This window comes from Camelina sativa, chromosome 2 (genome assembly GCF_030686135.1).
Source record: "Camelina sativa cultivar CO46 ecotype springtype chromosome 2, ASM3068613v1".
In the NCBI taxonomy this organism is placed as follows: domain Eukaryota; kingdom Viridiplantae; phylum Streptophyta; class Magnoliopsida; order Brassicales; family Brassicaceae; genus Camelina; species Camelina sativa.
Window position 1 is genome coordinate 20,062,378 of NC_141881.1, and position 26,066 is coordinate 20,088,443.

At 34.0% G+C, this 26,066-nt stretch overlaps 1 protein-coding gene and 2 long non-coding RNA genes across 4 annotated transcripts; all 3 read left to right on the forward strand.

Moving 5' to 3' along the window:
- The first annotated feature begins 1,504 nt into the window (after positions 1 to 1,504).
- On the forward strand, positions 1,505 to 2,002 carry LOC147948906 (uncharacterized). Its single transcript, XR_015573781.1, has 2 exons — positions 1,505 to 1,643; positions 1,849 to 2,002. It is a non-coding gene; the product is annotated as an uncharacterized LOC147948906 (long non-coding RNA).
- Positions 2,003 to 9,472: 7,470 nt separating this feature from the next.
- Positions 9,473 to 10,425, forward strand: LOC147948907 (uncharacterized). Its single transcript, XR_015573784.1, has 2 exons — positions 9,473 to 9,866; positions 9,967 to 10,425. It is a non-coding gene; the product is annotated as an uncharacterized LOC147948907 (long non-coding RNA).
- Positions 10,426 to 15,722: 5,297 nt separating this feature from the next.
- LOC104726364 (cleavage and polyadenylation specificity factor subunit 1) lies at positions 15,723 to 24,949 on the forward strand. Of its 2 annotated transcripts, none has more exons than XM_087486247.1 (26): positions 15,723 to 16,272; positions 16,368 to 16,514; positions 16,848 to 17,001; positions 17,117 to 17,252; positions 17,353 to 17,498; positions 17,809 to 17,904; positions 18,052 to 18,104; positions 18,283 to 18,414; positions 18,521 to 18,572; positions 18,667 to 18,786; positions 18,876 to 19,007; positions 19,317 to 19,445; positions 19,637 to 19,714; positions 20,114 to 20,254; positions 20,342 to 20,436; positions 20,652 to 20,848; positions 20,957 to 21,723; positions 21,806 to 21,886; positions 21,985 to 22,050; positions 22,172 to 22,249; positions 22,652 to 22,882; positions 23,072 to 23,203; positions 23,299 to 23,475; positions 23,615 to 23,800; positions 24,037 to 24,395; positions 24,563 to 24,949. In XM_087486247.1, the coding sequence occupies exons 1-26, from the start codon at positions 15,941 to 15,943 to the stop codon at positions 24,675 to 24,677; spliced, it is 4,332 nt and encodes a 1,443-aa protein (XP_087342373.1). In that variant the 5' UTR covers positions 15,723 to 15,940; the 3' UTR covers positions 24,678 to 24,949. The 2 variants fall into 2 exon arrangements, 1 of the variants encoding a protein (XP_087342373.1); XR_015580815.1 differs by having other exon boundaries at positions 15,750 to 16,272; positions 22,657 to 22,882.
- Positions 24,950 to 26,066: the final 1,117 nt, after the last annotated feature.

Here is a 26,066-nt window from a genome sequence, read left to right on the forward strand (position 1 = left end):
TTTTTTTTTCTTGTCAAAAAGTACAAGTACATTTTTTTTATGGTGCGGCGATTCTCACAATATTTTGGGACCTGTTGGATGAACGTGTAATTTTTAGCGCTGAATAATGGATACCAAATCAGTAAATCACACACATGATTAAATATGCTTGATCGACTTGTTCGTTTTTTTCTTATTATTTATTGTTTCCACCAAAGACATGATTAATTTTCATCTAGAGCAACTCTTTTTTTTCTTGTTTCCTTTCTCTAGTACAAAATCAAATTATGATTTGGATTAACATTAATGCTTAAAATAATACCATAAAATAAGATCATTAACTTCAAAGAGAAAATTGCTAAATGTTTTTCTATATTTCTTTAGTATGTATCAAACAAATTGTTGAATATATAATAATAATAATGCTCTTCCATTCAAAGGCATAAATAGGTAGGTATACCACTGTACTCAGTTTTTTCAGATCTGAAAGTGTTGGGCTAGTTTTGTATAGTTGTGCAGAACAAACGATTTGATAGTGCAGTACGGTTGAACTGCGATGCGTGCGGGACAAATGTATTTGCGGAACAAGTGCGGTTAATGCAAAATAAGCGGTACAAAACAATGTTTGATTGATGAAAAACTATTTGCAGTGCATATTTCATATTAATTTATTAATAACTATTATAATTATATATTTTAATTTGTTTTGTATTAATAATTAAATATTTTTATGTTTGTATATATTTAGCATAAAGTATAATTGTCATATATTTTCACATATTTTGTAAATATATTTTTTTAAAGAAAATTTATTTAACATAAGTAAACATAATTGTATAAAACCTATATCTCTAATAATTATTTTTTAAAAATATTTTCACATGTTTTTCAAACAATTAAAAAATAATATTATTTTAATATTATATGAGGAAAGAGAATAGAAGAGAGATACTAGATAGAAGTATATATTAGTATTATCATCCAATTTGATTTTCTTATAATGTAAATTATATATAAAAAAAAATAATTAAAATGAAAGGAAAGACAACGGAATTGAAGAAAGGAGAGGAAATAAAGTTAGAATTAAAAGAAAAAAAAAATTATATTATTCACTGCAGTTTTTGTTGGACTGCAGGGTAAACAAGTATTTCAAACTGAAAAGCGCACTCTGCTTTTTTTTTTTCTCTAAAAAACGTAAATTAGTAATAAAAATGGTGATTGGTGATATAAGTGTGCTTTTCAAAAACGCATCACAAAATCCGCATATACTATGTTACCAATCACTACATAAAATTCTAGGTTTTGTAAAATAAAATTTGTTTTTTCTTATAAGTTTTGTAAGAAAATGGAGAACAGTACAAAAAAAATTCTATACTCGTATTATAAGTTTATAACTACACTCGGGTTTGAAAGAAAATCCAAATGGAAACTTAAAATAAAATTTAACCGAACTAAACCGGACTAAGAAAAAAAAACAATCTGTTTTCGGTTTAATTTTATTGTAAACCAATTTTGTAAACCTTCTGAAACGCTCTGTAGTCAGATTTCCGATCGTCTCTGGCGATGACCTTGAGGCCGAGTGGACTGCTTTCCGATTTCGATGCTTGCTAAGCACGGTGGTGTTATGGCAATGGAGTCTCTGGTGTTTCTCTCGATCTCGTGAGGTATTTTTGTAGACCTAAATTACTCCAATCTGGGACTTTGATTTCCAAGTGACCAAGTGAGCCGGTTGGTATTGGAGTGTTTTGCTTTTGTTGGTTTTGGTGGTCGATAAACTAATCAGTTCAGTTTTTGCATCTTGTCTTACATAATCAACTTGCGTGATCTGGAAATCAAACAAGTCAAAGGTTTTGTTTTTCTACATGGTAGGTTTAGCAAGCAAGGTTTCTCCATGGAGTTCTCGTTATATCTCTCAACCAGTAGTGAATCATATTATGATGACTGTTTCTCAGTTGTTCAACTTTATATTTCCATTTGAGTTCTTGTTTACTTGAATAGATATACCTCACTAACTTGTTGGTTAGATTCTCTGCTTTAAAAATCTCAGCCTAGCACCGATTACGCCCCGCAAAATTGCTAGACCCACCCTATCCGCCTCGATTAATAACTAATTTCCGCCTAGCATCGATTTTCAATTATACCTGTCTAATTTGATTATAATCCGTCTAATCTGATTAATTCCCGCCTAGCATCGATTATCAAAATATGTATTTTTTTGTTATTTAAACATTTAAATTAAGAGTTTATGATTATATTTAATGAAAATCATAAATTTTCTTTTAAAATTATGTTTTTATGTGTTTACCGTAATTTTAAAGACAATACTATAGTTTAATATTTTATTTGATATTTTTATTTTAACATAAACCGAATTATACATATATTTAATACTCTATTTTTTTATTTTTTATTAATTTAATAAAATAACCCTAAAACTAGTTCTCGATTAATCTTCGATTTTCTCGCTATGCGCTATACACATCCCGACCACCCAACTAGCGCCTAGTCATTTCTAAAACAGGGGTTAGATTCAATATGAAAGCAAATGTGTTCTGTGTATTTGATTTTTTTGATAGCTAGACCAACAAAGAGAATTAAAAAACTCATTCAGTACTAATTGGATTACATAGCAACACAGATAAACCAAAAACAAACAATTACTACTAACCCAACTACTACAAAAACAACAACTACTAATCAAATTACTACAGAAACAAACTATCATTAGAAACAACCTTACTCCTTCTTCTTCCCAGCTTCTTTTCTTGCATCTTCATTTCCAATTTAATCCAAGCTTCCACCATTTTTCTAATTTTTTGATTGGTTTCTTCAGCCTTCTTCTTTTTCCACATTATGCTCGGCTTAAACCATCTTGACTTCATCTATATCAATCCTTTTTAAATCATACTACCATATGCATATATGAACAACATATGCACACGTTGCCTCCCATACTTTTTATTATTATTTTAATTAATGAGTTAGTATTTCTTTTTTGGTAGAAATTACTACTTTATTTATAATTTGAGTATATCAAAATTCAATATATTTCTATATAGTTAGGTTTATTGTAACTAAAATACATAAAACTATATATTGTATGATACAATTTCTAAGATATTTTAGAAATATATATTCAAACATACTTATCTAACTAATTTAAGAAAGTAATTTTAAACGAAAATACACAAAATTTGTTTCAAACCATCTAACAAAAAATCCAACACTATACACATAATTGCATGATAATTCCAAGAGTATTTGTTTAACAAGTTTTAGATTTCATAAATCGAATCAAATGCCAAACATTTTGTGCAAGATTAAACCTGGCTAGACCTCAGTTACAAGTTGACAACTCAGAAGATATGAAAAAAATTGGATCAAATTTACTCTAATATTCACTATATCGGAATAATGAAATATTTCCTCCAAGGAATAAAAAAATAGAACATATCTCAAACCGCCGAAATATTAGCTTTATCATGCATCCTGCTAAATATTCTATACAACAACTATTGTGTGTTGGCATTGTCTACGAGATTTGCATTTATGCTATACTTTTTGTAATATTTTTTTTTGTTTGTTTCAGAGTTAATATTTATCACAGAGTTGATATTGTAAAATTTAGATTCATTAATGTTACGTACATATATAGAAAGTAAAGACCATGAATTTCACTAACTAACGTTAGTAGTCTTTTTTTTTTTTGTGTGCAAACTAACGTTAGTACTCATATCAAATATTCATCTCATTTTACAAAACCTAATCACGTTCCACATACTATAAATATTATATTAAATAAATGAAAAGAGCACAATAAAAATATGTCGAAAAATCCGGCAGCCTAGAACGGTTAAAGAGACCACTTATGGTTCTCATTCATTTATGTATAAATATGTAACTCATATGCTTAATAAAATTAAGCTCTCCAATTGGAGGGTTTTCCCCTTACTAAAATTGTTTCTTATACATTCAAATGAGTAGATTCTAGTCTTTATAATCTCATGGAGAGACCAAGCTTTGGCAATGTTTGGTTTCTACCTTAGTTTTATTCTATTCTCTACGCCATTCTCTAAACTATTCTAAAGGGTATTTGGGTTATTTTTAGTGTGAGAGAGCTGTTGCATCTCATACTTATTCTTGAGTATGCACTGCTTATATTGGCATTTATAATTCCTTATTTACCTTAAGAACACTCTCATTGAGTTGTATCTTTGAAACGACCTGACCCGTTTTTTTTCTTTTTAATAATAGATACAACATATAATTAAGCATCCCATACTACTTAATTAAACCACCCAAACCACAATTCCTCATTAAACCAATAACAACCAATATGCACAGCGGAAACATACCAATAATACAGAAACGATACATCATCAATACAATAACATTCCTATCCAATCTATCCAGCAACCTAACATAACTCTAACCAAGGTTCCAACATAAATAATATAACCAACATCACACAAACGAGACCCTAGATCATCCTCCTCCTCATCGCCATATTTCACGCTACACATTACTGCACCACAAACACAATGAGATGCGTGAGTATTACCAGAAATACCCAGTGAGACGATCCTCCCATCTACGAGCTATACACACAAGCAAATCAAGAGTACAACCACAAATAAAACATAACAAACCAGCCATTGAACAGAACATCCAATAACACATTCATCACACCTACACAACTTCACACAAAACAAGTTATACAACCCAATCGCTTAGATAAGCTCATGGTCACGCATTCACCTTATCAAACTGATTATAACAACGAATACAACCCGTTGAGACTCTCCTAACGTCTGAAACAGCCCAGCAATTCCCTACAACAAGCCACACAACCAAAAACGACTTATAGCAAAACTGGACAGAAACATCAGAAAAGAACAGTCTCAAAGACGAAACTCTAAAATAAAAACCAACCGTTAACTATTAAATCCCTCCGGTGAACAGCTAGCCCTAGACGTCACGAAGCTTCCCACAAAATCTCGTGCCGATCAGGAACCAGACGCACGATCTCAGTTACAATCCCTGATGGTTCCAACTCGCGTCTGAGAAAACGTGTCTCACGAAACTGCCAATAACTCATCGAGTTTAAATCCAAACTACTTCTGTAAAAAGGCGAATGCCGATGAAAGACTTGGGAATAAACCTACCAAATTTCATTACCTTTGAGAATGATTTGATATGTCGAAACTGTTTCCTCCTAAACCCTAACGATTTTGCTCCCTTCTCCTGCTCACTAAGATAAAGCTTTGTTGATCTCTTTCTCTTTCTCTTTCTCTTTCAAACCAACTCTACCAAGGCTCTCTCTCTTTTTCTGATTACAATGTCGACAGTAGCACAAAAGGAGAGTAGGCGTCGACAATAAGAGGAGAAAATTAGGGGTCTTTGGTTTAATTAGGTTAAACCAGGATTTAATTAAACCGATAATTAAACCAATAATTAAACTAAAATTAATTAAAATCCACTCATTTGGTTTAATCAACACAGCCCAAAATATAATCCCGGAACACGGATGTTACAATCTTAAAGGCTTTACACATGAACACACAAATTTTGATTTAAGTGTTCTTGTGAGTTTATATTGGAGTAAAATGTATCTTGCAACTAACTCTCTAAATTTCAACATGGTATCAGAGCAGGCTCAAGATCTGAGCTGCTAGTATTCAATTCTGCAAAAGAAGCCAAAAAGATGGCGTTTTGAAGCTGTTCTTGAAGTCATTGGTGTAGATCTATATGGAGGTTATCAAGGCAGTTTGAAGTTTCAGTTTGGAGTAGCCATGAAATCCACAAGGGAGAACTGTGAATCTACTTGTTGGAGGTTTATGGCGTCTTGAAGCCAGTCCTTAAAGGAGAGCTGCTTCAATTCCTTTGCTCATTCTATTTACTAAACACTAAACACTCAAACACTCATACACTCTTGGTTACTAAAATCTTTCACTCTTGGTTACTAAAACTCTCATTCTGGTTACTAAACTCTCGTTCTGGTTACAAACACTTTCGGTTACTAAGGTACAAGTTCTGGTTACTCTATTCTCGGCAACAAGCAAAATCTCTGCCAAAACGTCTCAAAGATCGACTCATACGAAAGCCTTTCATTGCGATTCAGCTTCCGCGTTCTTCACAAAAGTTATAGACCATAGAGTCTTCTTTCCAGTGGAAGTGAAATCATATCAATCCGAGAAACCGTTCAATAGTTACGCCCGAATCAGTGGGCATATATCATTCCGGCGCATCACAATGCTTAGAAGTTAGAACCAATGGCCATCAATCTGGTGGAAGGTGATGAATCAGCTCCAAAGCATGTGTGGTAATGTCAAAGTTGTTAAGAGCTGATTGAATGTGCACTAGTTGAGATTTTCTAGGCAAAAGGTTTCAAGGCTCAAGACATGGCCCAAGCCATGACCAAGTCAAGAGAGTGGTCCCAAAGATGATTCAAACCATATCTCTACTTTAAAAGGCTACCCTCTAAACTCTATCTTTCAATTTATTTAAATTCATCTTATTTCAAATTTTTTTTAAAATTTGAATTTCAAGTTTGAATTTATTTAATTCTATATATATCTAAAAATATTTTAAATTCGTTTTTAATATTATTTTTAAAATAAATATAGTATTTTTTTCATTACCTTAGTTATCTTAATTCTTCATTTGGTTTCTCAAGTTTTGTTAAGTGTTTTCTTAAAATCCCACAACATGTACTTTTAAAATTTTTCTTTCAATCTCATGATGAAGGTTTAAAGGAGAGGAGACATGTGTGAACATGAAACAACCCGACCCGTTTTTTTTATAACAATAATAATAATAATATAATTAAATACCCCATAATATTTAATGACAACCCAAACCATAAACCAACAACAAATCAACATGCACAGCGGAAGACAAACCAAACCAACTCCAATTTAACATAAATACCATATCAATTATAACCAATTAAAATCATCATCCTAACTTGCTTCTAACAAGCTTCCAATAACAAATAACACAACACAACAACTGAGACCCTAGATCATCCTCCTCATCATCACCATGATTCCACGCTACACATTCATTACCTGCACTACAAACACAATGAGATGCCTGAGTATTACTAGAAATACCCAGTGAGGTAATCCTCCCATCTACAAGCTATACACACAAGCAAATCAAGAGTACAACCACAAATAAAACATAACAAACCATTCATTGAACATGTCACGCAATAACACATTCACCACACCTACATATCATCACCCAAAACAAGTCATACAACCCAATCGCTCAGATAAGCTCATGGTCACGCACTCACCTCTTTTGCAGGAAGATTTTGACTCAACAACGACGAATCCAACCCTTATAAGCCTTCTCCTTTGTTCCCAGCACAATATCTCCACTCCACAGGAACAGATCTCACCAAAACAGCTTAGAATCTCCAAAACCCCTCAAGAACACTCTCTCTTCTCTCTTTTCTCTTTATAACGGCCATAACAACCCTTTTCCACGACCTAGGTCAAGTTTTCCCTTATATACACCGGTTAGGGATTCCCAACTAAGCCAAAGCAAACCAAAACGATAGTTAAAATCAACCTGGTTGAACCACACATTGATGGTGTTGATCGACACTCCTCTTGGTGTCGATCGACACCCCTTCCCAATACCCAAAAATTGGTTCGCGGATGTTACAGAACACTCTAATGAGAAACACAAGATAAAGCAAAGAGATCCATGAGAAGAGAAATCAAGTCATGAAGGACTAAAAGGAATGGAAACACTTAGAGGATGGAGCCAATTTTTTATGAAGTGTATGGAGCTAAGAAGAAGCTCTAAAGATACTACAAAGAAACTCCAAAACGTTTGGTGCTTATGTGAAGAGGAAATCAAAAAGTTTGGTTCATATGTGACAAGAAGGGTGTGAACAAAGCTTCAAGATTGGTTCTCATTCTTTATTCAAGACAATCTTGAGGGAGAGAAATGTGTCAACAGCCCTCATGGAGCTTTAGAAGCAGTTTGAAGCAATCAGGCTTAAAAGGAGTGTAGATTGGGATCAAGAAGTCATTTAACCATAAAGAGGAGACCCATGGGGCAGAAACTCAAGTGGTGGTGGAAAGATTGTCTCAACCAACATATTTCAACAAAGAAGATCAAATGCTATCTCTAAACCATTAACTCTTTCAATATATTTAATTCATTAACTCTTGTCATGCTTAGAATCTGAATTTAGAGAACATTTTTAAGGTTGTGGTTTTAGAGAATTGTCTTGTATTAAAATTAGATTATTAATGTTTAATTTGTCATGTTTAAATTTTGACTTTAGAAATTAAATTCATGATTAAAATCTCAAATTTATCTTGTTGAATTATGAGTTTATAAAATGAATATTAAACCGGATTTAGCATGATTTAAAATTAAATTTGCATGTTTGAAATCTGAGTTTTAGTCATGTGTTTAAATGAATTTAGACTTAGTAAAAGCTAGTTCATTTTTAGGTTGTTCTCACAAGTCTCAATCTATGCTTAATGTTATTTTTATGATAAACATACTTAAGATCTTCTTTACATGTTTTGCTGAAGGTGTTAAAGAAAAGATGGCAATTTGGAAGCTAGATGAGAAGAAGAGAAGCAATGGGAAGAACTCAAAGCAAGAAGCCAAAGCTATCCCACATTCAAACTATGGCCATAGCTACATCATTCAACCATGAAGGCTATACTCTTTTTCCCTTGGCAAAGTTTTATCCCAAGTGGTTTTCTTTGCTAAGGTTTTTAATGAGGTAGTTCTTTGTGTGTTGCAAGCTTGGTCTTTGGTCCCCACCGTCTATGCTTGAGGGGGACTATTAGAGAGAAAGAATAGAAGGAGAACCTAAGGAAAATGTTTAAGGAAGTGTAACACTCAACTAGATTCGTGAATCTCCAAGCTTAACTTCCAATATCTCTACACTTAAGCTTGAGGGGGAGTATTAGACTGGATTGAAGAAGTAACAAATGAGAAGAATGATATCAAGGCTCCATATAGGCTTCAAGTATCATAAAGGGCCAAATTGGTATCCAATGAAGGCCCAAGATGATTCTATTCTTAGTGAAGCAAAGAGAGAAGAAGAAGGAAAGATCTAGAAGGCCCATCAAAGCCCATGAAAAAATGAGAGGGAAAGATGTTGAATATATAAGTCAAAGAAAGGCAAGTGGATAAGAATGGTCACATGTGATTCAAAGATAAGTTAAGGAGCTGTATCTATCTATATTGGACGTCCACCAACATTCAAATATCACATATTGCTGTTAGAGAAAGAAGGAACAAGTGGGAGAGTCACATGTTGGTTTAAGAGGCCATTTTGGAGCTGTCACCATCAACGCTTGGGACCAGCTCCCATCTCTCTTCATGTCACTATCTATACATGCTAATGTGTATATTTGTATGTATATATGACCATTGGAGCTAGGTTAAAGAGACCACTTATGGTTCTCATTCATTTATGTATAAATATGTAACTCATAAGCTCTCCAATTGGGGGGTTTTCCCCTTACTAAAATTGTTTCTTATACATTCAAATGGGTAGATTATAGTCTTTATAATCTCATGGAGAGACCAAGCTTTGGCAATGCTTGGTCTCTACCTTTGTTTCATTCTATTCTCTACACCATTCTCTAAACTATTCTAAAGGGTATTTGGGTTATCTTTGGTGTGAGAGAGTTGTTGCCTCTCATACTTATTCTTGAGTATACACTGCTTATATTGGCGTGTATAACTCCTTTTTTACCTTAAGAACATTCTCATTGAGTTGTATCTTAAAGGCTTTACACATGAACACACAAATTCCACTTTAAGTGTTCTTGTGAGTTTATATTGGAGTAGAGTGTATCTTGCAGCTCACTCTCTCCAAATTCCAACATTGTGACTATGTAATAAAGAAACATTTCAGTTTGTATAAATGAGACTTTCTTTACAACAAGTGTTTGGTTTGTGTTTAACAAAGATCTAAATTTTGTGCAACATGGGCAGATTACACTAGTTATGAAGATATATTGGGGAGATCCCCGTGAGAAGATCTTTGCAGCTGTTGAACATAATCCCCTCTCTCTCTCTCAACCCTAGTGATGGTAACCAAGGTCTCTCTCTCTTTGCAGCTGTTGAACATAATCCCCTCTCTCTCTCTCAACCCTAGTGATGGTAACCAAGGCCTCAGTGGTCTTAAGAGGATGATAATGAGAGGTGTAAGAAAATCACAAGTCGCATACCCTGTTACCATTGTGAAGGCTCACAACTGAATTTAGTCCAAGAATTCTAAATAATCACTTCTAAGATTTGTGTTTCTGGACAGAATGTACATTGGTAAGACTGAGTTTAGTCCGAGAACTCTAAATAAATTTGAGTTTAGTTTCAGACAGAATGTGACATATTTTTTACCCATATAGATTTCACCTTCTAATAAAATACAGACTCTTATGAGTTTTGGACCAACTTCAATCATGTCAATGTGTGTTTTCTTTTATCATTATGATTCAATTCTAGATATATCCCCTCTATATTTATCTATCTACGAAAAGAGTAATCAAACTACACCAGTGACAGCATTAGATTACTAGTTGCAACACACTTGTTTAAAGATAAACTTATGGCATTCACTTAGTGTCATTGCTAAAGGAAACGATTGAAAGCATAAAAGAAGATTGATAGATTTGCATAATGGCCACATGAGCATTTCATGATACTAGTACTAGTTTGTAGAAAATGCAGGCCTAAGCGAAGAAAACAAACACAAAACAGAACACATTACCTTTGACAGACACTCAACATGAACAGTTTTTTTTTCAACTTTACTTCTCAACAGGAACCCCTGCTTAGGCCATCTTTAGTGGTCATCCTCGTTTGAGGGTTTTTAAAATACAGTAATGATAAATGTTTAAGACATCAGGTCTAAAGAGTCTATGCCCAGACACAAATATTTACTATCCAAAGACACTATCCTCTTTTTCCTCAAATTTTATTAATTTTGTATTTAAAGACACCCATTATTTTAACCGATTGAGATCCTAGCTCTTACTGATAGGAAGACTGCATTAAAAAGTGACATGTTTTTTTCTGTCTTCCCTTTCAAAGCCTATATAACACACAATTTATTTTTCTATATATTAAAATATTTTTTTATCTTTTCTACACTTATTGATATTTAAGAAAATTATGTAAGTAAATAAAATACAATTCTTATAATTATTGATATTGATGTTTATGTATTGTATATAACTTCTGTAAATACTAATTTTAGTGTAGATATTAACATTTTCTATTATTATATTATATTTAAACATTAAATAATTCTAATTAGAAAATATAATATATTTAACATATATCAAACCGCTTGATCTGCACTTGAACACCCAAATCTGCTTGAACCGCTTTTGTTATGCTTGATCTGCTTGAACCGCTTGATCTGCTCTGCCCGATACGCTCTCTCTATTCGGGGCCTATAATGGAAGGACGTTCGAGACTTCAAAGTTCAAACACTTTTCTCTTAATATTTTTTTCTTGTCAAGAAGCACAAGTACAGTTCTTTTATGGTGCAACGACCATTAGAAACAACCCTATTCCTTCTTCTTCTTCCCAGCTTCTTTTCTTTTGCATTTCTGCCCTACTCCTTCTTTTTCTTCTCAACTTCTTTTCTTGCTTCTCTCTCCTTCACCTTCTGTTCATTTTCTGCTTGGATGATGTCCAAGAGTGTCTATGCTATCTTGGCTGGATCCACATCTAAGTTCTTCAAGTCATTACCCTCCTTCTTCATGCCTAATCTGATCCAAGCTTCCAAAATCTTTTTGATTTGTAGGTTGACTTCTACAGACTTCTTCTTTTTCTTTCACAAGAGTTTCATCTCTTCATCAAAGGTGCAAGTCTTGAAGTTGTCTGCAGCTTGGTCATCCTTGGAGTAGTGGATGACTCCATAGGCATATTGGAAGGAATGTCTGCATCCATGAGCAGAGAATGATACAATATTGTCTCCATATTCAGTGTTTAAGACAGGAATATGAGTCTCAGGAATATTAACTCTAAAAAGTAACATAGACATATGATTTGTTTCAAATCATCTAATGAGACATCCAACACTATACACATAACCGCATGATAATTCCAAAGAGAATTGATTCAATAGCGAAATCTTTGTGACAAATAAGATAAATCGTGTTGTTTTCTTATATGTTACTTTTATTTACTACAAAAATTAACCTTTGCAAATGTTCAGTTGAAATTCCATATCTGAAAAGAATATGAATTGTTTAATTATTCAAAACTATCATCACTGAAAGAGAAATTTTGATGTAAATACATTGTTAATTAAACTTTCAAAATGCTTAAAGACGAGTACTTAGTAGAAGAAGCAAGTTCTTTCGCAGTTAATAAAGATAATAAATATGAAAATAACATTTCTTTCTACAATTTTAAGCATTCATCGATAATCGAGCTAAACAAATATATTTTTTCATCTCTCCATAAATTTTTTTTAAAAAAATCGGCTACATTGAAATAAAATGACTTGAATTATGTCATCAACCTAACATATGGTAAAAAAAATTCGATTATAACAATTAAACAGCTGCAAGCCTTATCTAAAAATTCGTCAATGCTAAAGCTATAAGAATTTTGATAATATTTTGTGAAATCGTTATGTAGAATGATGGACTCATTTTAATGTCGAATCTATGTTTATTTATTTAACCAATATTATTGTCTTAAACAATATTAATCTAAAATAAATAAAGTTAATTATGTCATTATCAAAAATGGGTCGGTTAAATTTTATTTGTTACAATCTGAAATCATTAAGATTAATTATTTAAACAAATCACTTTGAAATCGAAAATTGCATCCATTATCATTGTGTTGCAACATAGAATGAATAAATTAAAATATCAAAAAAATCCTGTTCACTGATTGTTATTAATTGCACTTTTCTAATCCTCAAAAAATCTATTAACTTGGCTTTTTTAGTTATGCATCTTTAAATAAATACAACCACAAGAGTATTTATTATAATATATGCACAAATGCTATTGTTATGGTGAACACTGAACTACATATGCACAAGTTCCTCCCATAATAATGAAATATTACTTTATTTTATAATTAAAATATATGAATTTATTATATATTCATATCTCCTGTAGTTTATTGTAACTATAATACATAAAACTATAATTTTCTAAGATATTTTAGAATTATAATTATTTAACTTATTTAATTAACTTTTAAAAGTAACTCTAAAAGGTAACACAGACATATGATTTGTTTCAAACCATCTAATGAGACATCCAACACTATACACATAACCGCATGATAATTCCAAGAGAATTGGTTCAATAACATAATGGTATAATAACAAAATCTTTGTGACAAATACATCATGTTGTTTTATTATATGTTGCTTTTATTTGCTACAAAAATTAACCTTTTTGCAAATGATCAGTTGAAATTCCATAACTGAAAAGAATATGAATTGGTTAATTACTCAAATATGAAAATAACATTTGCCTCTACAATTTTAAGTATTCATCGATACTCGAGCTAAACAAATATATTTTTTCATCTTTCCATAAAATTTTTAAAATAAAATCGGCTACATTGAAATAAAATGACTTGAATTATGTCATCAACCTAACATATGGTAAATAATTCGATTATAACAATTACAGCTGCAAGCCTTATCTAAAGATTCGTCAATGCTAAAGCTATAAGAATTTTGATAATATTTGTCAATGCTAAAGTTTCATCCTTTCATCAAATGTGCAAGTCTTGAAGCTGTTTGCAGCTTGGCCATTCTTGAAGTAATGGATGACTTCATAGGTATATGGGAAGGAATGTGTGCATCCATGAGCAGAGAATGATACAATCTTGTCTTCATATTCAGTGTCTGGGACAGGAAGAGGAGTCTCAGTAAGAGGAACTCTAAAAAGCAACATAGACATATGATTTGTTTCAAATCATCTAATGAGACATCCAATACTATATACATAAACGCATGACAATTCCAAGAGAATTGATTCAATAACGAAATCTTTGTGACAAATAAGATAGATCGTGTTGTTTTCTTATATGTTACTTTTATTTACTATATAAATTAACCTTTGTAAATGATCAGTTGAAAATTCCATAACTGAAAAGAATATGAATTGGTTAATTACTCAAAACTATCATCATTGAAAGAGAAATTTTGATGTAAATACATTGTTAATAAACTATTATACAAAATTTTCAATGTAAGAAAACAAAAATAAAAACCAAAACAAAATCACTAGTGTGGTGGACTATTAAAATTAGCACAAATAAAAATCAACACCAACCAATTTATTTTCATAAGTAATATTAAATTTAACACCATGAATAAAAACACAATATAATAAAGGTTGAAAACACAATAAAAAGCTAAAATATAAAACACAATAAAATTAAACTGTTTCCCAATTTCTTAAAAAAACAAAGAAAAAAAGTCCTAAAATTAAAACCCGTGGGTTTAAGGATTGAACTTTAATGTTCATAAAATCGGAAAAAACCTACGTGTTTAAGAACTTTTCTATTTATTTGTAAAGGTAAACCTCAGTTTTTTTCTTTTGTCTTAAAATGTCAATATCCGTACTCGCTCAATAAATTACCATATCTTTAGATCAAACTGTATCAAAAGTTTCTATTTTTTTTGGTCATCAAAGTTTTCCATTTTTTACGAAGCTAATTAACTAACTTTATATAAGACCTCTTCTTCTTGACTGAATATACTATTCTTTCAGCTTTCAATACAAACAAAGATCATAATAGAGAAGGGAGATCGATGGAGGGCCTGATGCGACTGGTGTTTATAGCCTTCTTCTTCTTTCTTTTTTTCTTTTTATGCTTTGCCGTCATTGTGATTTACTTGTATTTGACAAGAAACAAAGACGCTGATCCTGCTCCTGCATAATCGGTGATTATATATACGACAATTCGACAATGTCTATCTAAGATACCCAGTCTATGTAATGTATATAGTTTCGTTTTCTGTGTGTTTTTTTTTCTTTTTCTCATCAATATAGTTTGTTCCATTATTTTGTTTCATAAATAAAAATTATTTTGGCCTTAAAAGTTTATATAGCCTTTAAGCCTTATACAGTAGTAAGTATTGGGGTGGTGGATGGTCTTCGTCTAATTTTGACGTTTGGCTAAAACGATGAGTGACTTAAATAAACCTCTCTTAACGACTAATGCCGGAGTCAACATTTGTTGAACACGTCAATTAATCGATCGATGAAAAATCTAAGATGTGGTTTACGTGACATGATCAGTTCAGTTTTCTAAACCTTATTTGGGTTTTGGAGGATTAACCAAGGTATACAATTCGTTTAGAAGACCTACCTTAAAGATCATACTTTAAAGAAAGTTTATTTATGTCTTAAAAAATTATTTAAGTCATAATTTAAATTAGTTTCCAAAAATTTTACTTAAAATAAATCTAAAAAAAGTTAGTATTACATAAATATTTTTTTTTTTGAAAAGGTACATAAATATTATTATAAGAAAATTGTTTGTATACAACACATATATTGGCCATTTTTAATGATAAGAAAATAAGTACTGTTGCATATTTTATTTTAAATACTAATGCGGACTAATAAAAAACTATTATACAAAATTTTCAATGTAAGAAACAAAAACAAAAACCAAAACAAAATCACTAGTGTGGTGGACTCTTAAAATTAGCACAAACAAAAATCAATACCAACCAATTTATTCTCATAAGTAATAAAAATACAATACAAAGCTCAAATATATTAAAACACAATAAAATTAAAAACTGTTTCCCCAATCATAAAATTAAAAACTGTTTCCCCAATCATAAAATTAAAACCCGTGGGTTTAAGGATTGAACTTTAATGTTCATAAAATCGGAAAACCTAATTGCTCAGTCTCTCTCTCTCTAGTTCAATTTCAATTCTCATCTGTGAATCCGGTAGAGAAGATGAGTTTCGCGGCCTACAAGATGATGCATTGGCCGACCGGCGTCGAGAACTGTGCTTCCGGCTATATCACCCACTCTCTCTCCGATTCAACGCTACAGATTCCGATTGTTTCCGGCGATGATGATCTCGAAGCCGAGTGGTCTAATCCTAAGCGAGGTATCGCTCCATTGCCCAACGTCGTTATAACGGCCGCTAATATCCTCGAGGTGTACGTGGTTAGGGCTCAAGAGGAAGGATTTACTCAGGAGCTCAGGAATCCGAAACTTGTTAAGCGTGGTGGAGTTATGGATGGTCTCTCTGGTGTTTCTCTCGAGCTTGTGTGCCATTATAGGTATGTCTTTTGTTTGTTGACAAATTCAACCTTTAAGTTACTTCAATCTGGGACTTTGATTTCGAAGTGACGATGCGGTTTGTATTGGATTGTAGGTTGCACGGTAACGTTGAGTCAATTGCGGTTCTACCTATGGGGGGTGGGAGTTCTTCCAAAGGGAGAGATTCGATTGTATTGACGTTTCGTGACGCCAAAATCTCGGTTCTTGAGTTTGATGATTCAATTCACAGCCTTAGAATGACGTAAGTGTGTTCTTCTTTTGTTATTTTTGGTCGGACTAGGAATATGAATTTCAGCTCTAGTTTCAGCTCTGTCTCCTCTCAAATTGCATCTGTTTGCTTGATTGCATCCGGACTGTTTCTTTTTGACCTATATATTATATATTCTGTGTCCAACTGTTGTGGATAATTCTCAAATTTTGGTCTTGTTTCTAGCTATGCAAGTTATGTAGGCTCCTATACTGAAGCATTCTTATTGTCTTTGTCTGATTGTTTCTTCTAGTTATCAAAATTATGTAGCATTGCCTCCCATACTTGACTTTAACAAATACTAATGAATCTGTGGTTCCTTTTCAGTTCGATGCATTGTTTTGAGGGTCCAGATTGGCTTCATCTTAAAAGAGGTAGAGAGTCTTTTCCAAGAGGCCCCTTGGTGAAAGTGGATCCCCAAGGCAGGTGTGGCGGCGTTCTTGTTTATGGTTTGCAGATGATCATACTCAAGGCTTCTCAGGTTTTTTTTTTTTTTTGGCATCCTTGATCAGCTTCAGTTTAGCTTTTCACTTCATCTGCTACAAGTTTCCAACCTTCTATCGCTTCTCTTACTAGCTTTATGCTTTGTGTTTCAGGTTGGCTCTGGACTAGTTGGAGATGATGATGCGTTCAGTTCTGGAGGGACAGTCTCTGCTCGAGTTGAATCATCTTACATAATCAACTTGCGTGATCTGGAAATGAAACACGTCAAAGATTTTGTTTTTCTACATGGTAGGTTTAGCAAGCAAGGTTTTCCCAGTATGCATTATGTGACACAAAAATGGTGCTTCCTCTTATAATTATGTGTTTTTGCATCTTGTTTTTTGTTCAGGTTATATTGAGCCTGTAATTGTCATCCTTCAGGAAGAAGAGCATACTTGGGCTGGGCGAGTTTCATGGAAGCACCATACTTGCATGCTTTCTGCCCTTAGTATCAATACAACATTAAAACAACACCCAGTCATCTGGTCAGCTATTGTATGTTCTTAGCTTCATCTTTATATCTCAAAATAAATTTCTTCCCAAGAATTCAAATATAAGCTGAGAGCAGAAATGAAAGTCTTATTCAAGGTTATCGTATATTCAATGTTGTTACATGACTAGGCTTTGCTATCAGCTGTCTTTTCTTCTCTGTTCTTTGTTTAGAATGCTCAAAGGGTTGGCTAATCTTTCGTTAGGAAATAACAAGCTATTTTATTCATACTGGAAAGATAATCCTTCTGAAAAAGCCCTTCGGCAGACTTTAGTCCCTGATCATGCTTATTCCTATTCTTTTGGTATTTTCCAGAATTTACCCCATGATGCCTACAAACTACTTGCAGTACCATCTCCGATTGGAGGTGTTCTTGTGTTGTGCGCAAATACAATCCATTATCATAGTCAGGTACTTGTATATTACTTAGCTTTTGGTTGTTTATTGTTTGAAATTCAACAAATTCCAGCAACTCCACCACGTTTGATATTTCTTTTATTGAAGATAAAGTTCTACATTACTTACACATCTGAGATACCATTTGTTTTTTTTTTGTAGTCAGCCTCCTGTGCTCTGGCACTGAACAATTATGCCTCCTCAGCTGATAGCAGGTACATTTTTATCGCACACTCTCCACTCTTCAAAACATGTTTTTTCTTATGGATATAATCTTGGTACCGCAATCTTAGTTTGGAATTCAATAGCTTAGAATCAACTTTTAACAATTGTAAAGATCTGTTTATACTGTTAACCATATTTCTTTCTCTTTGTGTGTCTGATTTCTTTCAGTCAAGAACTGCCTACATCGAATTTCAGTGTGGAACTCGATGCTGCCCATGGAACCTGGATTTCAAACGATGTGGCCCTATTGTCAACAAAATCTGGGGAATTGTTACTGCTGACTCTTATATATGATGGGCGGTAATATTTTGATCTTCTTTAAATAACTCTGCTGACGCTTGTAAATCTTGCTGCAACTTATTTTGTTTATAATTTGTGAAACTGACTGCTACTTTATTTCTTGAAGTGCTGTACAGAGACTTGATCTTTCCAAATCAAAAGCCTCTGTGCTTGCTTCGGTTAGTCAATATGTTCTTTTAGCATATTTGTGCTTCATTTTGGGATTCAGTTCGATTAGAGATTCCCTACGATAATATACGAAATTTCTTGCAGGACATTACTAGTGTTGGAAATTCCCTTTTCTTTTTAGGTAGCCGGTTAGGAGACAGTTTACTGGTGCAATTTTCCTGTAGATCTGGGCCTGCAGCATCATTACCTGGGTTGAGAGATGAGGTGATAGTTCAATCTTTCGTAGGCTCGTCAAAGTAACTTCTTTTTTCTAATGTTCAATCAGAACCTGAAAATTTCCTTAATTTATGCAGGATGAAGACATTGAAGGTGAGGGTCATCAAGCAAAACGCTTGCGGATATCTTCTGATACTTTTCAAGATACAATTGGAAATGAGGAGCTATCACTGTTTGGTTCAACTCCAAATACCTCCGATTCAGCACAGGTAGCAAGTTCTGCCTTGGTTAGAGTTTTGTAGAATTTTCTGTTGAGGTTCATATTCTTCTCTATCATTAGATGGCACTACTATATGAATTGGGGTTCTTGCAGAATTCTCCAAATATATATCTGTGTGTGCTTTCAGTAGCAAACATTCAATCTAAAAATCTCATGTTGAACGGAAAATGACTTAGGTAGTTTAATTACTGAAGAAAGAGTTTGCCTTTGTGCAACATGTATTATATCAATAAGAGTAAGATACCCTATGTTCTTCTTTCCATGTAGTTTCTCATCTTTTCTTTTCCAATAAATGCAGAAATCGTTTTCATTTGCAGTGAGAGATTCACTAGTTAATGTTGGTCCAGTGAAAGATTTTGCTTATGGCTTAAGGATTAATGCTGATGCAAATGCCACTGGGGTTTCCAAACAGAGCAACTATGAATTGGTGAGCCGGTTGTTTAGAAGTTCTTATATTATACTAGCCTTGGAAATGTTTTATTTTAAAGTATAACTTGCTTAGGGTTGTAATTTATTGATATCGATTTTTGTTCCACAACATTTAGTGTTTACATGCTTGCCTCGTGTTTCTCTAAGAACTGTAAACGCCAAACTATATATCTGTATTTTGGCGTTTAGGTGTGCTGCTCTGGTCATGGGAAGAATGGTGCTTTATGTGTTCTTCGGCAGTCAATTAGACCGGAAATGATTACTGAGGTATATGCCTATATCTCAAATTGTTTCTGGTATATGAGAAGAATGGGAATTTTCCATTTGTTAATCTTTTAATTTAAAACCCTTACTCCCGTTACTGTGGCATAGACCATTTCATGTAAATAGCATTAGTTTGTAGTGAGCTCTGAAGGGAAGGCATTATTAGGACAGTCTCGTGGGGTTATATTTTTCACAATTACATCCACCGCTGGAGTATTTATTTGTTTAGTAGTGATATAGAAAAGAAAAGTGGAAATTATTTTGTGAAAAGTACAAGTTAGAACTTAGGGGGACCTAACTGTAGAAAAATGGCGATGTATCCGATCTTACTTAGTAATGCTCTGTGTGTGACCTAGTCTCTTCAATCCTAAGCACTCTGTTCCGCATGTTGTTGTGGAGTAGGTTGAACTTCCAGGCTGCAAAGGAATATGGACAGTTTATCACAAGAGCTCCCGTGGTCACAGTGTCGATTCTTCTAAAATGGCTGCTGATGAAGATGAATATCATGCCTATTTGATTATAAGTTTGGAGGCTCGCACGATGGTATATTTTGCTTCTGTACTTTGGTCGTATTTCATTAGATCCGTCTATTGTCCATAGAAATAATAACTTCAATGTTTGGCTTTTCAGGTACTTGAAACTGCTGACCTTCTCACAGAAGTCACTGAGAGTGTTGACTATTATGTTCAGGGAAGAACAATTGCTGCTGGAAATCTATTCGGAAGGTAATTAGCTGCCTTATTATGTTTTTTGCTGCATCTTTTGCGATATGTTTGTTAGAGAAGCATTTTTTTTTCCTTTACAGTTATCTATTTTTATTATTATTCCGGATGTCTAGTAAGCTCTATCCATGGCTTTTCAGTCATTGATTTGTTTTTACTTTATGCAGCTGTAAGAGATACTAAATAGTGTAATATTAATTTCCATCTTTCTTTTTCAGACGTCGAGTAATCCAGGTGTTTGAGCATGGTGCCCGTATCCTGGATGGTTCTTTTATGAATCAAGAATTAAGCTTTGGAGCTCCCAATTCAGAATCAAATTCCGGTTCTGAAAGTTCCACTGTGTCATCTGTTTCAATCGCTGACCCATATGTTTTACTTAGAATGACAGATGACAGTATTCGTCTGCTTGTTGGAGGTATGTTATGGAAAGATGAATATCGTATTGCAATTGATGATCGTGTATTAACTTGAGTATCTTGAAACATTTTACTCAAGCAGTCTATTATGAAACTTTAAATTACAGATCCTTCGACTTGCACAGTTTCCATAAGTAGTCCATCTGTACTTGAAGGCTCTAAACGGAAGATATCAGCCTGTACTTTGTACCATGATAAAGGACCAGAACCATGGCTAAGGAAAGCTAGCACTGATGCATGGCTTTCGTCAGGCGTTGGAGAGGTTGATAGTGCTGATGGTGGACCTCAAGATCAGGGTGACATATACTGTGTTCTCTGTTACGAAAGTGGTGCCCTTGAGATATTTGATGTGCCTAGTTTTAGTTGTGTGTTCTCTGTTGATAAATTTGCGTCTGGAAGACGCCACCTCTGTGATATGCCTATTCATGAGTTAGAGTATGAACTTAACAAAAGCTCCGAGAATAATGCTTCGTCAAGGAATGAAGAGATAAAGGATACAAAGGTCGTTGAGTTAGCTATGCAAAGATGGTCTGGGCATCATACACGCCCATTTCTCTTTGCAGTATTGGCTGATGGCACAATTCTTTGTTACCATGCGTACCTATTTGAGGGTGTTGATAGTATCAAAGCAGAGAATAGTTTATCTTCGGAAAACCCTGCTGCTTTAAATTCCTCTGATAGTTCTAAGCTTAGGAATCTGAAATTTCTACGCATCCCCTTGGACACGTCTACAAGAGAGGAGACTTCAGATGGAGTTGCATCCAAAAGAATTACCATGTTCAAGAATATTAATGGTCACCAGGGTTTTTTTCTTTCTGGCTCAAGGCCAGGGTGGTGTATGTTGTTCCGAGAGCGACTTCGGTTTCATTCACAGGTATGATACCTATCATTTTAATTTGTTAATTTTTTTGGTTTTTCTGAATCAAGTTCCTCATTTTATGCTATAAATTTTTCAGCTGTGCGATGGATCAATTGCGGCCTTTACTGTTCTTCACAATGTGAATTGCAATCACGGGTTCATATATGTCACATCACAGGTTTAATAATGTGTCTATTGTTACTTTTCTATTCTTATTATTGTGGCATCTAGACTATCAATTCCTTTGATAAAATAATTCATATTCACTTTTATCAGGGAGTTTTGAAGATTTGCCAATTACCGTCAGTGTCAATTTACGATAATTATTGGCCAGTGCAGAAGGTAATTCTAGTTTTTTTAAATCATCTTTGCATACTGTTGTTGCATGTTGATTAGATGGAAAATAATAAGTGTATAAGGACTGATCACATTGATTGCCTGATGTTTTTTTTTTTTTGTCTAGATTCCTCTGAAGGCCACGCCTCACCAAGTTACCTACTACGCGGAGAAGAACTTGTACCCGCTGATAGTATCATATCCGGTGAGCGTGTTAGCATGATAATATATTCTAAATTGTTTTACCTGATCCGAGTCTCTTTGGTTTCCTTCAATGAATTTGTAACTCTTTTGTGGTTGAGATGGCTGTTCCAGCTCCCCGTTTTTCCTTTTTAAGCTATCTTGATTTTTTCTTTATTCATATTTTGAAATTTACCCTTTGAAAATTAAATAACTGGATGCCTCTCTGAATTTCCTTCGTGAATATCAAAGAAATTGGTTGACTTTCTTGGCTGCAGTAATATTAGTAGATCATACTTTTCTTTTTGTTGAGACAAGTTGTGTGCCAATTATGTATTGCCCGTCTATTTATTTGACCAGCATTGTTTGATATTAATTTTTCTATCTTATTAACACAAGCAATGTCATTTCTCTCTCCTTTTTGAAGGTCAGCAAGCCATTAAATCAAGTTCTTTCTTCACTAGTTGATCAAGAAGCTGGTCAGCAGATTGACAACCACAATCTCAGCTCAGATGATCTCCAACGGACATACACCGTAGAGGAATTTGAAATCCGAATTTTGGAACCAGAAAGATCTGGTGGCCCCTGGGAAACTAAAGCCACTATCCCAATGCAGAGCTCAGAACATGCACTGACTGTTCGAGTTGTCACACTTCTTGTGAGTTAGCTACTAACCCGCCTAATGTCATATAATTATTCTCTGCCTCCATGAAGAATGTTGAGCTTCTCTATCTTTATGACATGATAATCAAAAGAATATTGCTGTGATCAGATCTAGGGATCAAATCTATCAAATCTCTTTGTTTTAATTGTAATAACTGAGCCACATTCTCCTACGGTGTTTCAGAATGCAAGCACAGGGGAGAATGAAACACTTCTTGCTGTTGGAACTGCCTATGTCCAAGGGGAGGATGTTGCTGCAAGGGGACGTGTGCTTCTTTTCTCTTTTGGGAAAAATGGCGATAATTCCCAAAACGTGGTATGTTATGTTGGGCCTACAATCTGGTGAATCTTTTTATTTGCTTTCATTTTCATCTTGGATGTTGGATTTATTGTGAAGCCACTTTTCTGTAGGTTACCGAAGTCTACTCAAAGGAGCTAAAAGGTGCTATATCAGCTGTAGCCTCCATTCAGGGTCATCTTCTAATATCATCTGGTCCTAAAATCAACTTGCACAAATGGAGTGGCACCGACTTAAATAGTGTTGCCTTCTATGATGCTCCGCCGCTCTACGTAGTCAGCATGAATGTTGTACGTTTTACTTCCTTGGCCAGTTGGCCTAGTGCTGTGTTGCCTTTTTGAGCTTACTTCACTAAACTGACCTGACTTGGCTCTGAGGATCAGTTTTCTTCTCCGTGATCTGACTTTGGTAATTTTCTTTTACTTGCAGGTAAAGAATTTCATCCTTCTTGGTGATGTTCACCAAAGCATATACTTTCTTAGCTGGAAGGAACAAGGGTCCCAACTTACCTTACTAGCCAAAGATTTTGGATCCCTCGATTGTTTTGCTACAGAGTTCTTGATTGATGGAAGTACGCTTAGCCTGGCTGTCTCCGATGAACAAAAGAATGTACAGGTTAGCATCTCTCTCTCTTATCGCCTTTAGTGTGTATGTAATGGTATCAGGCCTTACTTATATGTACCGAACCCCAAAAGCTATTCGATATTCCACCTGATATCAAGGTTAGCAAGTTATTATCTCTCTTGTCGCCTCTAGTGTGTACATGATGAGATCAGGCCTTACTTATGTACGTGATTTGATATTGTGAAGTAACCCAACTCGTAAATTGACTTTGTACTGATCCCCTACAGATATTTTATTTTGCGCCAAAGATGGCCGAGAGCTGGAAGGGTCAGAAACTTCTTTCAAGGGCGGAATTTCACGTTGGTGCCCATGTGACAAAGTTCCTACGTCTGCAGATGGTTTCTTCTGGCGCGGATAAAACAAATCGCTATGCTTCGTTATTTGGTACTCTAGACGGCAGTTTTGGTTGCATTGCTCCACTCGATGAGATCACATTCCGGAGGTTACAGTCTCTCCAGAAAAAGCTCGTGGATGCTGTTCCTCATGTTGCGGGTCTGAACCCACGCTCTTTCCGTCAGTTCCGCTCAAGTGGGAAGGCTCGACGATCTGGGCCTGACAACATAATCGACTGCGAGCTACTATGCCAGTAAGTTTTCTTCGCATTCTATATGTTTAACCAGTAGTAATAGCCGTACGACAAATGGACCTCAAAGTAGAGAGAGAGAGAGAGAGAGCACATAAGATAATACTCGAAAATCACACAATAGAACAATCATAGACGCATATTCTTATGGTTTTGAAATTTTTTTGCAGTTACGAGACTCTTCCACTGGAGGAACAGCTTCAACTTGCTCAACAGGTTGGGACAAACCGATCTGTGATTCTAGACAATTTAGTTGAGCTCTCTGTCGGAACCAGCTTCTTGTGAAAGATGAAAGCAAAAGGCAGATCGTAATACGTTGTTCATCCATGGACCGACAAAGAAAGAACAATGGCAGAGTTGCTTATGTTGTACAATGCTGTAACTGTAACACAATCATAAACTTTGATGTTTTGTGACATTTAGACTATGTTCAGATTCTCTCCACTTTAAAATGTTTGTTGTTTCATGTCTGCTTTGAATACTCAGTTTACGTGAGATCTGGACAGTTAACAGTACACTACTCTTGTTTAATTTTGAGTATTTTATAATTTTTCAAATGGATTTTTTATTATTATTTTAAACAAGAAATGAATTTGAATGGTAATTTATAACTTGCGATTGGGATAGTGAAAATGAAATTTAACTATAAAATGTCGTACAAATCAAAAGGGCAGGCTTGATAAGGGAGTGATAATTGTGTCCATCACACAAAGAGCATACACGTGCACACATACTCACCACTTCACACTCAAAATGGTACTTAAGAAAAAAAAGTAAACTACAAAGTTTTAGTTAAAAAAATAAAAATGAAACACAATCATAGTAACATGTTGTCTCTTTCCACCACCAATCTTCTTTTCACTTTGGAATGTCTACCAAAGTAACATCATTTTACTTACACAAACCTTTTTATGTTCCTTTTTACTACTTCTTTCTCTCTTCCAAGAATCTCTATTCGGTTATTGAAATTTGATTTGGAGAAATTATGTATCAATCGTAGAATTACCCACTCCACCGGTGGCTGGGTGGGGAATATTGTAAACTCGGCACGTTTCAAAATACTCCACACCCCAAAATTGGATACTGATATGAGAATGCCAAACAGAACATCTTTTGCCAATCTATATTGGTAGTTTGATAGTTTGATATCTATATTTTTGTCTTGCATTAGACTTTAGAATTGTATATTTTTATTTTCATCTCACAAAAGTTGATCGTTTCTTCATAGGATATCGAAATAAACAACAAAAAGTTACTTTTTTTTTTTTTCCACAAAAAAAGTTACCTAAAAATATGCAAAACTAGTAAAGTTAAGGAAGAAGAAATAATTGGAGTCAGAAGGAGAATGTTGGTAATATGGTTAGCAGCGTGACTGCGTCTGGTACTGTTGCAAGTCAGCGGTTTCTCCTTTTGCCTCCTTTCTCTTACATACATTTTATGATTTGATTTGAATCCATCTTTCTTACTTCTTCTTTTCTTTTCTTTTTTTTTTTTGAAAAATATTCTTTTCTTTTCTTTTTCTGGAGTTATTTTACTTCTCTCATATATTTTCTTTATTGTATTTCTATATATGCTACAAGAAACACGACTAAATCAATAAGAAAGAATTATTGTTGTGTTAATGCGTAAATATATTTTAAAAATAAGAAATATAGCATATTAGGTTAAACATAG

What these genes read in the sequence shown, in the direction of transcription:
- LOC104726364 (XM_087486247.1), top strand. Translation starts at nt 15,941, where the DNA reads ATGAGTTTCGCGGCCTACAAGATGATGCATTGGCCGACCGGCGTCGAG. An exon ending in GCCTCCTCAGCTGATAGCAG is followed by an intron (nt 18,105 to 18,282) that starts GTACATTTTTAT and finishes GATTTCTTTCAG; the next exon opens with TCAAGAACTGCCTACATCGA. An exon ending in TACCTGGGTTGAGAGATGAG is followed by an intron (nt 18,787 to 18,875) that starts GTGATAGTTCAA and finishes TAATTTATGCAG; the next exon opens with GATGAAGACATTGAAGGTGA.